The sequence below is a fragment of the Alexandromys fortis genome, unplaced genomic scaffold (genome assembly GCF_014885135.2).
Source record: "Alexandromys fortis isolate MF-2015 unplaced genomic scaffold, M_Fortis_MF-2015_v1.1 scaffold_113, whole genome shotgun sequence".
Taxonomy (NCBI): Eukaryota; Metazoa; Chordata; class Mammalia; order Rodentia; family Cricetidae; genus Alexandromys; species Alexandromys fortis.
This window is the reverse complement of record NW_026067988.1, coordinates 5,406,982-5,422,249: the sequence shown is the minus strand read 5'-3', so window position 1 is coordinate 5,422,249 and position 15,268 is coordinate 5,406,982. Positions and strand designations below refer to the sequence as shown.

Sequence of the window (15,268 nt, the reverse complement as noted above, 5' to 3'; positions counted from 1 at the left end):
AGAGAGAGAGAGAAATGGAGGGGCCTGGAGAAGTTAAAGGCTAGGCTTACAACCAAAAATATAAAAAAATATGGCAGGAATTGGTAACAGACAAGCCAGTGTACAGATTAAAGCACACAGCGAAGGCAGCAGAAGCTCAGTCCCAAACCAACTGAAGGATGAGGGCTTTTACTCTTCTAGTCACCAATAGTGTGCATGTTGAAAAAACACTCTGCACATAACCAACTTAAATAATACATAACAGTCGAATAAAATCAGTATATTATAAAAGTTCCACTGTGGGAGATTGCTCCTGTGCTTAAATAATCATTTACTTCAGGGACTTTTAAGCTGTTTGTTTGTCCAGAGACATTCACTGCTTGTTTGGTTACTCTTCCAGAGCCATTTACTAAAGACATTAGAAATGCTCCCCAAACACTAAAAGCCAGTAACAGCAATTTTGGGACAAACTCAGCTAATTCTGTAAACAAAACTGGTTTTTTAATACAGGATTAGTCCAAAGGGCATAAGGAACGGCCAAGCTTGTTTAAAGAAAAGAGGATAAGGAAAAAATACTTAACAAATGTCTAAACATAGCCCTTGGGACTATGAGCAATATTTCTAAGAAGTTCTCTCTCCTATGTTCACACTGAGAGCCCTGGCCTTGAGGACTCCAGAAAGCCCAGCACCAGCTATTGTTTGTCCCTGCTCCAGCTCTAACACCTCTCTTTTGCATCAATCCCCAAATTACTGAAGCATCAGCAATTAGTTCTCTCCTTAGTAATTCCATACGTGGTCTTGTAAACCTTTCTGGAAAAAGGAAGATACCCTAGAGAGATGTTTATGCTCCCTCTGGCTATCAGACTCTTGAAATAATGGATCACCCCTATATATTGTAAGTTCCCCAGAAATCTCTTGCTGGGGAAGGAAAAGGCTGAAGCCAGGGGAAAATCTGAGATCTCATAGATCACCTTGCTGGATAGACTGGATCCAAGACAATGGAGGGCAGGACCACACTTTGACAATGACAGCAGACATTTGAATATCTTTTGCATAATTTAAACCTAAGTCTCACATCTGTACCACAGCAGTAGACTTGGAGAGGAGTAGTTATGAAACCTCTTGTCTCCTCTTCCCAATACGGCTATATCAAATGAATCTTTTTCTGCTTGCAGTATAAATTGGTCTATTGAGGATGAGTAACCAGGACCTAAGTGTCGGAACCCAGGTTCTAATGCTACCAAATCCAGTAAGAGGACCTACTTCATTCTCTCTGCGCTCTAAGATCATGCCAGGTCCATCCCTCTGTTCAGGCTGCATCTGTCACCCTACAAACAGTCCTACTCACCCCTCAAACCCCCCTGCTTCAGGAGGGCTGCCTAACCTCCTCTTATCAAATGTGCCTTTTTGATAAATACCAACCTTCCATGAATTGTGACAGAGGACTGTGGGCCAGTAGGCTGAAAATAGGTGCCTGCAATGTTACTGAAGAACTTTGGGTGACTGTCCAGGTAGCGAGATATCTCTGTCAATTCTAGAGTTTTGGAAGTTGCTTATAATGCACTTCCTGTTAATTTAGGTACTATTATATCCTTCTGGGGTCTTTGAAGAAGTTAAAAAATAGATAGTTATAATTATAGTTTTCCTGAGTTATGAAAAAAGATAAAGTAGATATAAATATTATAACTAATTCTTTTTTGATACCTGTTTTGTTATATGTAATTTTACTATGTTAAAGTTAAAGCGTTCCTTTTTATTTAAATAAAAAAGGGGAGGTAGCGTGGAAAATCCTTCTGTCTATATGTAGCCTTTATTAGTTAATGAATAAATCTGTTTTGGCCAGTGACTTCACAGAACAGAGCTACACAGGGGAAACTAAACTGAATGCTGGGAGAAATTAGGCAGAATTAGTGAGAAGCCATGTAGCCATAGCAGCTGGGGACAGATGCTTGCGATGGAGCACAACCTCGTGGTAACACACAGATTAATGGAGGTGGGTTAGTGTGGGATGTAGGAGCTAGCTGGGAATATGCTTAAGCTATTGGCCAGACAGTATGTCAATAATACAGATTTCTGTGTGATCATTCCAGGAGTCTGAGCAGCTGGGAAACGAACAAGCAGCCTCCCAGCTACATAAATACATCTGTATATAGTGGATAAAATGCTGATTTGTTTGCATTGTGCACACCATCCCTTCCCTAGAACGCATGTCATGAAGGTGGGTCCAGTAGCCTTCACTGGCCACAGTTAAACACAGGACAGAATAGAAACCCAAGCAGTGTCAGTCTAATTCCCCTCTCCTCTGGACACCTGTGAGAGTCATGGACATCAGTCTCCTCTTCACTGACCATGGGTATATAGGCATACCTGGACCTGAGAGACCTCAGACCTGGCTATATGAGTTAAAAACAGTGCGAGTCACATTGTCCAGAGGAACAGTGGAGAAGCAGATGCCTGGTGATGAACAAAGTTAGACTGCACGGTTGATGAGGGAAAGGTGAGAAGCTGCTCACTTTCAGTTCTGGGTTGGAGGTCACCATTCCCATTCCTGAGCTTAAAAGAGACACCACACAGTGACCTGTTCCTCTAAGGCAAATGGCCCTAGACTATGAATCCACACTTGCTAATAGTCCTGGGTTCCCATAGGACACAGCCTACGTTTCCATCATTATGGCCCCTACACTCTGTGTACTCACTGCAATTACTGATGTGCCAGGCTCCCTACAGAAGAGTTACCATCCCCATCTCAGAGGTCAGAAAACTGAGCGGCAGAGCTGCTAAGTAGCCAGTCTAAGGATGGAATCAAGGTCAACTATAAATCAGGTCTGGGCTCATTCCCTTTCCCACTGTCCCTCGCAGCTGTGACAGACCACCACAGTCACACCCAGACAGACAGTCAAGATGAGGCATTTTCTGAGCTAAAGGACAAAGAAAAGCAAAATCAAAAGACTTAGGATGATCACACCTCCAAATGGTTATTAAGTAGTAACAACTCTGGGATCAAGGATGAGAACTGCAGGGAAAGGCACAGTCCCTGCATATGGACTGGAACTGATAAGAACGCACACTTTATGAGAGAATTTCTCCCTTTGATGAAGTTCCTCTCTGAAAAAATAAAATGAATATCTGACGTTTCTTTATTTCTCACATATATGCACATATATTTTATGTGTCAATTTCTTCTAAGATCAAAACCTTCCATCTTGAAGAAAAACACATTAAGATACAGTGTGTTTGAAGAAAAACACATTAAGATACAGTGTGTTAGGTACAATGGTTCCTTTCCTGGGGTGAGGAGATGTTTGTTGATGTCTCCCCAGGAATAATATCACACAACACTATGTGTTACTTAAGCTTTAGTGCAAAGTACAATCCCTATAAACTGTACCTATCTGATTCAGGATAAAGCAGAAGCCATAGACATAACCACACTTCAACATAATATTTTTTTTAAAAATCACCTCAATAACTAATTAAAGAAAATTAATTTTTAAAATTTTGATAGTTTGAAATTAACTAAACTATCACCAAGTGTTCTTGCCTAATTTGATTAATACTTTTATTTCTACCCTCAAAATTGTTGAATCACCTAAACCAAATCAAAACAATTACACATTTGCAAAGAGAATACCTTAATAAAGCAGGGGAAAGCACATTTTGAGTTCTTCATATACTTCCAATATTAATAGCCCTGGTTATATTTAAGTCTTTTAGTTCTACTAATCAAGCAGGATATAGATAGAGAGAAAGCCCTGAAACTAGCAAGCCACTTGTTAGGTCTGGAATATGAAGACCTATGGAACACAGAACTTCCCCTGAAGGGTCTTAGAACTCCGACAGCCAAACAATGCAGCAAGTTTGAGGACAATGTGGGCTATCTGAGATCATGAGATGCTGTCTTTGGGGGCATCTTACATAACAAACTTATAAAAAAGAAAATAATGCTTATTTTGATTAAATAAAATGATGAAATAAAAAAGTAATAATGTGTAGCATAAACACTGAAAAAAAATAGAGAGGCGTGACCAGAGAGTGACTTAAAACTCAGGGCTCAATCACACTGCCTATCTATCAAGTCTTGTTCCCTGCTAGGACACCTCAGCAAGGACCCCATGCCTCTTCAGATCTATGTGAGAGTCCTGCTTCAAAGTAGTGTGTGAGGGAGGAGTAAGTGATTAAGACAGTGCCCTGCGCAGGGTCAGAGCAAGGTGGCCGCAGCACTGATGATCATGTGCCTACTAGTGTTCAAACCCATACAATAGGGCCAGCAGGTCAAATAGCGGGGAGGGTTTCCACCGGGATGCAGCAGTCAGGTTCAGCACTGTGGTGACTGCCAGGTTCCTCCAAGTGTGGAGATCTGAGACAAGACAAGGGATCCAAAGGTCACTTTATCTATTCATATTTCACCCTATGTGAGGTGGGAAGAAGTAAGTAATTTGAAGGGATGCTGGATCAAAGAAAGCTCCAGGGTTACCTCTTTCTCAGGAGTAGGGGTTTAGTAAGAAACAAATGTTGACAGAGGAAGGTGGCAGAGAAAGAAAGAGAGGCAAGGTCAGGGGCCAGACAATGAGATTAAGAAGAAAAGAAGAAAAGAGGTCTAAGGCCTAAACTTAATCTTATGTGCCCCACTCCAGTGAGGGGCAGAGTGACTAGACACAATCCCAGTCCCAGTATCTGACAGGAAAGAATGCGGGGAAGAAAGGAAGGAGAAGTAAGAGGCAAAAAGGTGAAAATGTTCATAGCAGAGTTCCTGTCAGATCCCCTTCACCATGATCAGCTCTGCATGCCATGCTACATTCATAGTGATGAGACTGCCAATGCTCTGAAGTGCCCTAAAAAACAGCAGAACTCGTAAAAGGTGTCTCATACGAACTGGTAAACACTATGCCTAACTGTCATAAAAAAAAACATTAACCTAACTAATCTTTACAACAAACTACAGATATTGATCAAGTCCATCTCACAGATAGGAAACTGGAAGCTCACATATAGATTAAGAATTCCACCTAACCGAGATCTAAATCACTGATGACAACTTAAGCTGTAGAGAATGGAGGATAATGGGAACACTCCTCCATTGCAGGTGGGAGTGCAAACTGGTACAGCCACTTTGCATATCATATGGCGATTTCTCAGAAAATTAGGAAACAACCTTCCTCAAGACCCAGCAATACCACTTTTGGGTATATACCCAAAGGATGCTCAATCATACCACAAGGGCATATGTTAAACTATGTTCTTAGCAACATTATTTGTCATAGCCAGAACCTGGAAACAACCTAAATGCCCCTCGACCAAAGAATGATTAAGGAAAATGTGGTACATTTACATAATAGAGTACTACACCGCAGAAAAAAAATGATATCTTGAAAATTGCAGGCAAATGGATGATCTGGAAAATATATTGAATGAGGTACCCCAGACCCAGAAAGACAAATATAGTATGTACTCACTCATAAATGACCTTTAGACATAAACCAGCCTACAATTCACAATCCCAGAGAACCTAGACAACAAAGAAGAACCTAAGAGAGACATACATGGATCTAATCTACATGGGAAGTAGAAAAAGAGAAGATCTCCTGAGTAAATTGGGAGTATGGGGATCATGGGAGAGGGTAGAAGGAGAGGGGAATGGAGAAAAAGATATAGCTCAATAAAAACAATTTTAAAAAAAAAAAAGAATTCCGCCTAAGCCTAAATCACAGTTGTTATGGATGGAGCTCCAAAGCCATAGAACAGGCCAGTCATGAAAATTTCTGGTAGTTTTGACGTGCCTTCGCCCAACACCACTAGAGCCTTTTATAAAAGGAAAAGGACATTTAGGCTATCTTAATTACATTTAAACTTAAATTAATCAGAATGAATTAAGGAACCAAGTGGTATAAAGTTACAAGGGTAACTTGGCTTCTCAATTAGGCAAGCATTCAGATTCTACAAGACTATACCAGGCACCACAGACAAAGGGACCCTCAGGCTTGAGAGCATATACAGAAAGGAACTGAAAGCTTGTTGAAGGTAACATATCAATAAGAGCAAAACTCTCTTTGACGGGCGACTGACTGAAGTTAGAACACGATTTTAATTGGAGACCTTCACCCTTTATAAAGAAATGAACCTGTCACATTGGATTTCTGGATGCAGATTATATGTACTCCATTTTTTATGTTCATTTCTCAGGCTGTCAAATTATTCATTAAAAATGAATTGTAATTGTCATTATGAATTGAATTCTATCCAAAGTTTCAATAAACAAAAACAGTTTCATTCTAACATTCATAATCAATGTCACCAATGTGAAAACCTTTTATTTAAAAATGGAACATTAGAAGGTTTTACTTAATGATACAAATACACATCCTACCTTGGGAAAATGAAGCAATTAAAGACAAAACTCCCCATATCCTAGGGAAATAGTCCACAATAAAATTAGTCAAATAGAGACAGGAGAGGTAGTACATGCCTGTAATGCTAGCGTTTGGAAGATGGAGGTAAAAAGATCAGGAACCCATGACCAACCTTTGCAGTACAGTGAGTTCAAAGCTAGTTTAGACCACATTAGACACTGTCTCATATAAAGTTAATTTAAATTCATCAAATAAATGCATTATAAATCTCACAATTAATCCATGTAACACACCTAAGGTTTTCAAAATATTCTACAGCATAAGCCCTTGAAGGAAGTGGCGGCATCTGAACTGGCACTTAGCTATTCTTTAACATATGAAGGCATGACTTGGATCTCACCTACCTCAACACAGCTCAAATCCCTCAGCACAAAGAATGCCCTCATTTGATACATTAAATCATTGCCTCCGTCCTGCCCAGTATTTATTTAATATGTACCAGGATGCTCAAGGGTGGAGAACAAAGAAAAGATTAATTCCATTCACAGATTTACTTTTAAAAGGAGAGAAAAGTAGTGAAAATGACACCCTGCTTCTTTAAAAAAAAAAAAAGTTTTAATTTTTAAGCCTTGTAAGACCTTACCTCAAGTAAATGACAAAAAGATAATTTAAAGGGAGAGAAAAAGGACATTACAATGAGATTGATAAAACTTCATGTTTTAAAACTTACTGGTGTCTCTTTTATGATTAAATATATAAAGATATATTTAAGCCTGCAAGGCTCTGTTCTACCCGAGAAACCTATTAGAACCAACCTGACAATTGCTGTATACATCCTTCACTATTGATAAGTATTGACACCATTTTTATCTCATCATTAAGCAAAAAGCTAAACTGGAAAATCTTTGTTTGATTCAAGCACTATTAAATCCAATAATAGTGACTTAGTTTCAGCAACAAATCATCAATCACATTAAACTAATGGTGCTGTTAATTTGCATTTTAGTGGTTTTATAGTTTTGTTTTGGATTTATATGTTAATCTGGCTTAGTTTGAGGCTACAGAAGATCCGTAAGTACACTTATGCTCTGCTTTATATCTACACATGTATTAGTACCATTATTTTCATTATCATTCAAGACAATTCCAGACCATCAAAGCGTTTTCTGTCAATTTGCAGTTGCTCCGTTTCTTTTGGTTATAACTCTCACAACTTTATGGGCCTCATTTTACAAATAAGGACCGCTCCTCAGAAAGCTTTGGCACCTGTCCTGACCATTCGTCATCAGACACAGCCCGCCTCTGCTGTTACCTGGCACTGCCAAATAATAATAATAAAATAATATTTCTGCCTCTACACCAGGAGGAACAAACCTGGTTTGACTAAGATTTTCCAGGATGAGAAAGATAGTCAAATATCCAATATATGTGCCTAAAATACAAACAGGAATGTACTACTACTATTACTATAACAATCATAGCAAAAGCAGCACCCGAAAAATAGCAAATGCTCAGGAGGAACGGTGAACCAAACGCTGCTCCTCTGGGCCTATGACATATTAACTTTTCATCTGCAGAACTGACTAGCTTCACATGTGTAAAAAGAAAGGCACCTAACAAGGTTATGTTACTGCCAGCCATAGCTGCCCAACTGGGATCCGAGGCCTGCAAATGGGAGCCCTTACCACTCAGGTTACCCAGGCCTCCGAAACAAAGACAGAACAGTAAGAAAGAATGGCAGGAAGCTGTAAAGTCCACAGCAAGCACTTCTAGAAAGGCTGCAAAAGGAACTGGGAACCTGATCATTTCGGCAACAATGCTAAACGTTCTTAAACTCTCAAATTGTCCCCTAAGTTAATAATGAACACTTGCCTCGCTATTTGAGAAATATTACTCAAAATAGTAAGGTGCTTCGGTGCTATCCTGCTGCTATTGAGAAGACATTACCTTTGTAGATGCTGTTCAAAAAGAGCCTGTGGTTTGATCCTTAATATCCCATGTAGTAAAAGGTTATGCTTAATCTATATTTTATGGATCTAAAAGTCAAATGAGGCTCTGGGATAAACAAGCACGAGTGTGAAGTAAGCATATTCTTCAGCATTCACCTGCTTCCTGGTTTAGATGACACTATGTGCCCAGTTAAAGACAATTACAGTAGTGTAATACCTTGCAGGGCTTTGTTTTTCTTGTATTATTCTGCAAACATAAACAAGTTATATACATGTTAATTTACCTTCTATATAAAAAGCCAATTTTAAATCCAATTTATAAGGCAATAAATATATAAAGATCCTAGGACACAGCAATAAAGTTTTGCCATAAAGCAGAGTTAATTCAAGGCAACAATAATAAAAGCATGACAAATTTTAGCACTCCACCAACTGCACAAAGGTGTTTCAGGTAACATCTGCTTAGAAGCAATTGCTACAAGACAGACTAGATGAGATGCAAGGCTTCACAGTATAATAAATGTATGTCACTTCGCTTGCTTCATAATTAAAGACACGAGTCTTTGAAAAAAGCAATTAAGCCTTGCTCTAAATCTGAGACAATCATCCCTATGCCCACCCATCCTTACCCTCAAAGAAAAAGAGCCACCCCAGTCTACAAATACTAAACACTACATATCTCTATTCTCAGCATTTAGCCGTAATCCCCAAAGAGCCACTGGTGCATTTTTCATAAGTCATACATTAAAAAGAGGTGTGATTTAAGGACCAAGCCTAGACTTCTTATGGCTACATAACCTTGACCAAAATATTAAGCTCTGAATCTCCCTCAGTTTTCCTCTGTCTAAACTTAAAGAGGTTTTGGTGGGAGTGGGAGGTTCCTTTTGAAAGGGCGGGTTCTACTCATCACAAAGACTAAATAAAGTGATTTTGCTGGTAAGTGAAGGTTACTATGGTTGTTGATCCATTACGCAGACTGTTGCATTCATGATAAGCATGAATGTGCCCAAACTTTCAACTAAGAACATGATCTAATTCTGGATTGTTTACTTTGACCTAGTATCTGTGCATTCTGGGCCAGCCTGATCTATGTAGTTGGGCCAGCCAGAGTGAGACTCTGTCTCAGGAAGAAATTTAAACAGATTAGATGGTTCTAAGACTTTTCAACATGATCATCCTTGTAACCATAGTATCTGCTTGGCTTCCTGTAACAGCCAGGAAAAAAAAAAAATTAGTACAAAGTTGGTGACTAAACACAAATTTATGCAGAGGTTCTAGATAGCAGAAGGTCCACGTCAGTTTCTCTGAACCACTATCAGTGTGCTGGTGGGGCTTCGCTGCTTTGGACGTGGCAGGAACATGTGGACGTGGCTGGCCATGCTTGCTGGAGAGCACTGCCTGACTCCCAGTGTCTGAGGGCTGGATCACTAACCTCTCCATCGTCACGTCACCTCCTCCTCCTCCCCAGGCAAAGCTTCTACTCTCACTCTAACAACCCAAAATAATCTACCACTTGTAGCCAGCAAACACGAAAGTTCTCTTCTGCCATAGACGGTAGCAGCCAAAGGCTCCACAGAATAAGGAGTGGAGCATCTTCCTACACTGTCTTCCAAACACACCTAGACTGTAAATTAAGCATGCCCTAAGGTCACTAAGCCTGTTCTGATTTCATCAGCACCGTCATCATTTATGCAGTCACAATGCTTAAGCATGCATGGGCAGCCTGTTTAGGGGGGGGGGCGGTTCTCCAGTTGTTCCTATCCTGGGCAGTCCTAGAAGCTTGTGTTATTGTCATACCCACGGTTCCACAGTTTTTCTTAATGCTGCCTATCCAGCGTTTTGGGAGCCTTCCTCTTCACCTTATCCCGTGCACTCCTCCAAGCAGTGCTATCTTCAGGAATCAACCATCATTTTCACAACACGGCCAAAGTATCTCAAGTGCTGTTGCCTTATCCTGTAGTTTACTTCCTTCTGTAGCTGGAGATGTTTCTTAACGTCATCACTGTGTAGCCTATCTCTTTGTGTAATGCTTAGAATTCTTCTGAGACATGCCATCTCAAACACATTCTCAGCCACCATTCTGAGGAGTGTTTCATTGTCCGGGTTTCAGAGTTGTAGAGAAGGCAGCCCAGGACAAAATTATAAGTATACGAGACACTTGTCTTGAGCTGCCTGCTCCAATCTCACCTCTTCCTAAATCTATAATAAAGACAAGTCGGCCACCTCTCCACCACCACCATCTCACAACCTACTTATAACCATGACATCATTACCTATACATTTATTAGAGATATTGGTTTTTTTTGTGGTTTATTCCTTTTGTTCTTTATTTTTAAAAGTTTATTATTATGTATCAATTATACATAATAATGGGTTTCATTACAACATTTCCACACATGTGTATGATTATTTTGATCGTAATCATCCCATTAATTACCCTGTCATGTGTGATATTGTTAATATTGTTAATGGTTTTTAGATCAAAAAAGAAACCATAAGACTCAAACTTCTAAAACCAACAAGAAACAGAGCAGGAATTAAGGATCAGGACTGGGTGACTGTCGGCACCTTTATATAATTCACGTTTACTCGAATGACAATCAAACTTTGTAGGAAGCCATGGCCTTGGAATGAGCATCTGCCCTGGACACAAAAGACCAAACCAATGAAGTTTAACCACAATAACTGAGTCTGACTGTTACAGAAGATCCAAATACAGTTAACAAATTAGGCTCAAGTAACTAGTACAGTTATAGCCAAAAGAAGGACTACCTGGACTAGAGCCAATTAAGCTATTTCATCTACCTTGATGTCTTGGTTCATAAATGCTGGCAACAATCTGCTCAGAGTTCTCACAAACCTCTGGTTCTGAGAGTTGTCTACCTACCAAATACTTAAATGTATTGGTTTTTATGAACCTTGTTCATTCATAAAGTCCAACTGATCATTATCAGTGCCCAAAAATGGTACTTACACCCCAGTCCCAACTGATACATCTAATTCCTACATTTATAGCTCAGGGGTCATTGTACAAGAGATGGGGCAGAAACATTGTAAGAGCCATGGTAACAGGATAGAAGGGGGGGGGGGACTTCACAACCAAAACAGAAGAAATTATAAAGATATAATCAAACAAATGCAATCACTTGATAGAAAGCATTAAGACAAGGGTATGAGAACTTTTAATGAATATTCCTAATTAAAGAATTCCTCTACCAGCTTGGATTACTGATTTACAGGTCTTGTGTTAGATGCTGGCACCCACACAGATGAAGCCTTCTCCCAGATGTCACATGTCTTGGTCAGTCTGGACCTGGTGACAGTCAGTGGGTAAGTTCTATGTAGCTAACAGCAATGGGGTGAAGGTGCCACTGCAAGGCTTCTTCACAACAAACAGAAAAACCTTTCTACACAGTTCTGCTCAAGAAAGGAAACAGGTACGGCCTAAATGACCTCGGGCAGGTTCCAGGTACAGGGATTCTGCTGAATGCAATCTCCCTCTTAAAGTCTCTACAGAGGCACTGACCTTTCCTGTCAGCACCTTTCAACTGCACTATCCCCAGTGGCTATCCCAGTGTCTCAACATAAGGCGCCTACCGTATCTTCTACCGAAACCAAGGTGGTAGTTTACAAACAGTTCACAGCAGGTCCTTCTTCCCCAACATTACACACTTCCAGACCAGATTCTACTGTTCAAACTTATCTAGGAAGACAGGAAATAAGCTACAAATATTTTTACCCAATTTACTAATGACTCAAAGCCAACAGTTTTACGTTCAGTAAAAATCAAGAGTTCATTTGTCTATCGTTTCCAAACAGGATTCAGTAGGCACCAGAGGTGGGGTGGGGCATAACTAAAAGAAGAACCACCAGCCGGGTGGTGGTGGCACACGCCTTTAATCCCAGCACTTGGGAGGCAGAGGCAGGCGGATCTATGTGAGTTCGAGACCAGCCTGATCTACAAGAGCTAGTTCCAGGACAGGCTCCAAAACCACAGAGAAACCCTGTCTTGAAAAACCAAAAAAAAAAAAAAAAAGAAGAAGAAGAAGAACCACCAACCAGTTTACAATGAGTCTACCATCAGCTTGTCCCTTTAAAAAAGTGGGGGGGGGGGGGATGAACAACTAAATCGTCCCTGTCCCCACCAAATGGCAAAACTACATTACTTATTTTAAAAACTCAGAAAATAAGAGTGGCCCGGAGAAATCAAGTTAATATCGCTTCATCTCAACCAAGAAAAGGCAAAGAATTGACTTGACAGCCAGCATCAAGGATGGTCTCAGAGATCACACTCCATCCCAAAACAAGAGCTCCCCTATGGAATATCAAGGCAGGGAGGCAGGCAGGCCGAAAGATCTGCTCGGAAGGCAGATGAGACTGGGCACTGGGCCTTTGGCAAAGACAGAAAGCTGAAGTGAGACCACTGAACAGGAAAAAAAAAAAAAAGGGGGTCCTAAATTAGCTGCAAGACCAGACCTTCAATACGTTGTGTTTCAGATTTCATTTCACCTTTGCATGACTTTTAACAAATGGTATGGCCAATATGGCATAACTAAGAAATATTTATTCAGGATTGCCATGCTATAAACTATGGAAAATCACACTTCCTAAATCATGGACCATTGGAGTCCAGACAAGATATAGTGATATTAGTCCAGAAAGTAAATTATAAAAAGAGATTCATCACCCCATGGATTCTTCTCAGAGTGGACAGAATCTTTTAGGATCAAATTAACTCCCTCCAACTCAGTCTAAGACCTGAGCAAAGAAGAGTAATGAAGCACATCCCTAACCTTGCCACAACTTATCCCCTCTTCTTATGGTGAGGCCCACTTCTGTATAAGCAGTCCCACAGTTGCACAAGGCAGCAGAATCTCGGTATTCTGATGCCCCTTATCTCTGCCCTCACTTGTATTCAACTGCAAGTAATACTATACTTAGCAAGTGAGTCGCAATCTATTATATCCCTAATTTGTGAGTCATGGCTTAAATTTTTCAAATTTTATTTATCCAGAAAAGACAAATGTTACTATAGCAAACAAACCAAAAAAAAAAAAAAAGCCAAACAACAACAAAAAAAGAACTGCCCCATACTTGTAAGTAAAACTAACAGACAGTAAAAAATCTCCCATTCTGTTAGACTACACCAAAATATACCAACCCACACAGACACACCAGATGAAATCATCCTCTTTACCAATATTTCTTCCAGCTGACATGAATAAAAACCTTACCGTGGCTCTTCCCTTACACAGTAAGAACACAAAGTTCACCTCAGATATAATTATGATTCTCCTAGAATTCAGAAACCAACTGAACATAGACCACAGAAAACTGTCACATCGTGGCTCCTTTACCCAAAGTCTACATGACCCCGACAGTGACCAAGTTTTACATGCACCTCTGTAAGGCGGGCTTCTTTTCTGACCACACAAAAGGTTGTTGTGAAGATCTACTTTGGGAGAATAGTAAAGAAATTGTGTACTCTCGTACAATGCAGGGTTACATCATGATGTCGCTATGAAATTTAACCTTTCCCCCATTGTGTAAAGCTTTATTAGGTTCTTACTTAGCTCAACTCTACCTTCTCACACCCAAAGAAAATGGTTTGGACAGAAGTAAAGCTGTCATTCATAAGCTATATATAAAACCGTGGAAGAAGTAGCCAGTCCTACTTAACTGTCAACCTCAATGTCAATAAAATGCTTCCACTTATAAACTTACATATCATTTGTGTTATTTCTTAAATTAAAAAAAAAATTAGAAAGAAGAGCGCAAAGCCAACCCGATTAACGAGTTTCAGATACTTGAAGACTCCTTCCAAACTAAACAAGACATTCTTTAGCAGTGACTACACATCCCGCCAAGTTTGAAAACCAGTTGCCTCAACTTGAAAAAATATATAAACCTTCAAAAGTTCTTGTTGGATTAAGATACAGGAGTCGGGGGCGGGGAGGTACTATTAGCTAAAAGTTCACTTTCAGTCTTATAGTCAGTTATACTAAAAGGGTGGGGTGGAATTTCAACTTGTTTAAAAGTACAGAATCCGTCTGGATGACGTCAGTACAGAGACATTTGAACGTTTTTCTGATCAGCCCTAAGAAATGCGAGGCTTCAGAGAGAGCGAGGCCTTGGTTCCGGATGGGGATCGAATCCCGCCCTGTCTCCGTGGATCTAAGCCGATTAGCAGCTCTGGCCTTCTGAAATAAATCTAGCTCCCGCCTGCAGTGGTTGTCAGCCTGGGCCGCAGGGAGCTGAAGGCCCCGGGAATCGCCGCACCCCATAGCTCTGGCCCACACTTACCAACTTGGGGCGCTTCTCCCCGGGCTCGTAGTAGGTTGCGGGCCGCGCGGGCGACAGGCCCTTCCTACGCGGCGCCTTGCTGTCCCGGCCAGGAGCGCGCGCCCGGTACCCCTCCATCTTCCCGGGTCGCGATCTGACCAGACCTGGGGCCTTGCTCCGCGGGCGCACCTTCCGGATCCCACGCAGTAATCAACCGCTGCTCTGGGACCAGCCAACACATCCGAAATCTCCCGCCACCGCAGGCAGCCCGCTCAGCCAATCCCGCGCCGCGGAGCCGGCGATGCGCGCTCCGCCCCTTCCGGGTATGCCAAAGCCTGGGTTCGATTGGCCCTTCGGCCTGTCCATTGCGCTCCCCGCCCTCTGTCAGTGCAGGCGGCACGCCCGGGAGGTAGACTGTGAGGAGACGGGTTTTGGAAAGACTGTGCAGCTAACGAGAGTCGCTGGCAGGGCTTTGCTTGCCCTCTGAGAGTAGGTTCTTGAAAACTGAATGGCCGGGCGACTCTTCCGGTACTGTTTGAGCAGCGCTGAATGTGAAATCAACGGGTAAGCCCTGTGACTGGTCTTTAGAGGTCTCGGGTGCCTGGGAGAAGTAGTTCTGGGCTGTACTCGCCAGCGCCCACGACTCTAGACTTGATTACCGTTCGTAGAAAAAACAGAACTGTCACCTCAAGGGGAATACGAGAGTTCACG

The 15,268-nt window shown here is 41.2% G+C and overlaps 1 protein-coding gene across 1 annotated transcript in view; it reads right to left on the bottom strand.

Moving 5' to 3' along the window:
• The window catches only part of Diaph3 (diaphanous related formin 3), a 444,266-nt gene extending 429,499 nt beyond the window's left edge, over positions 1 to 14,767 (bottom strand). The window contains exon 1 of the mRNA XM_050159516.1: positions 14,579 to 14,767. Within this exon, the coding sequence (XP_050015473.1) occupies positions 14,579 to 14,695 (117 nt within the window). The 5' untranslated portion in view covers positions 14,696 to 14,767. The remainder of the gene's footprint in view (positions 1 to 14,578) is intronic.
• Between the last annotated feature and the right edge of the window lie 501 nt (positions 14,768 to 15,268).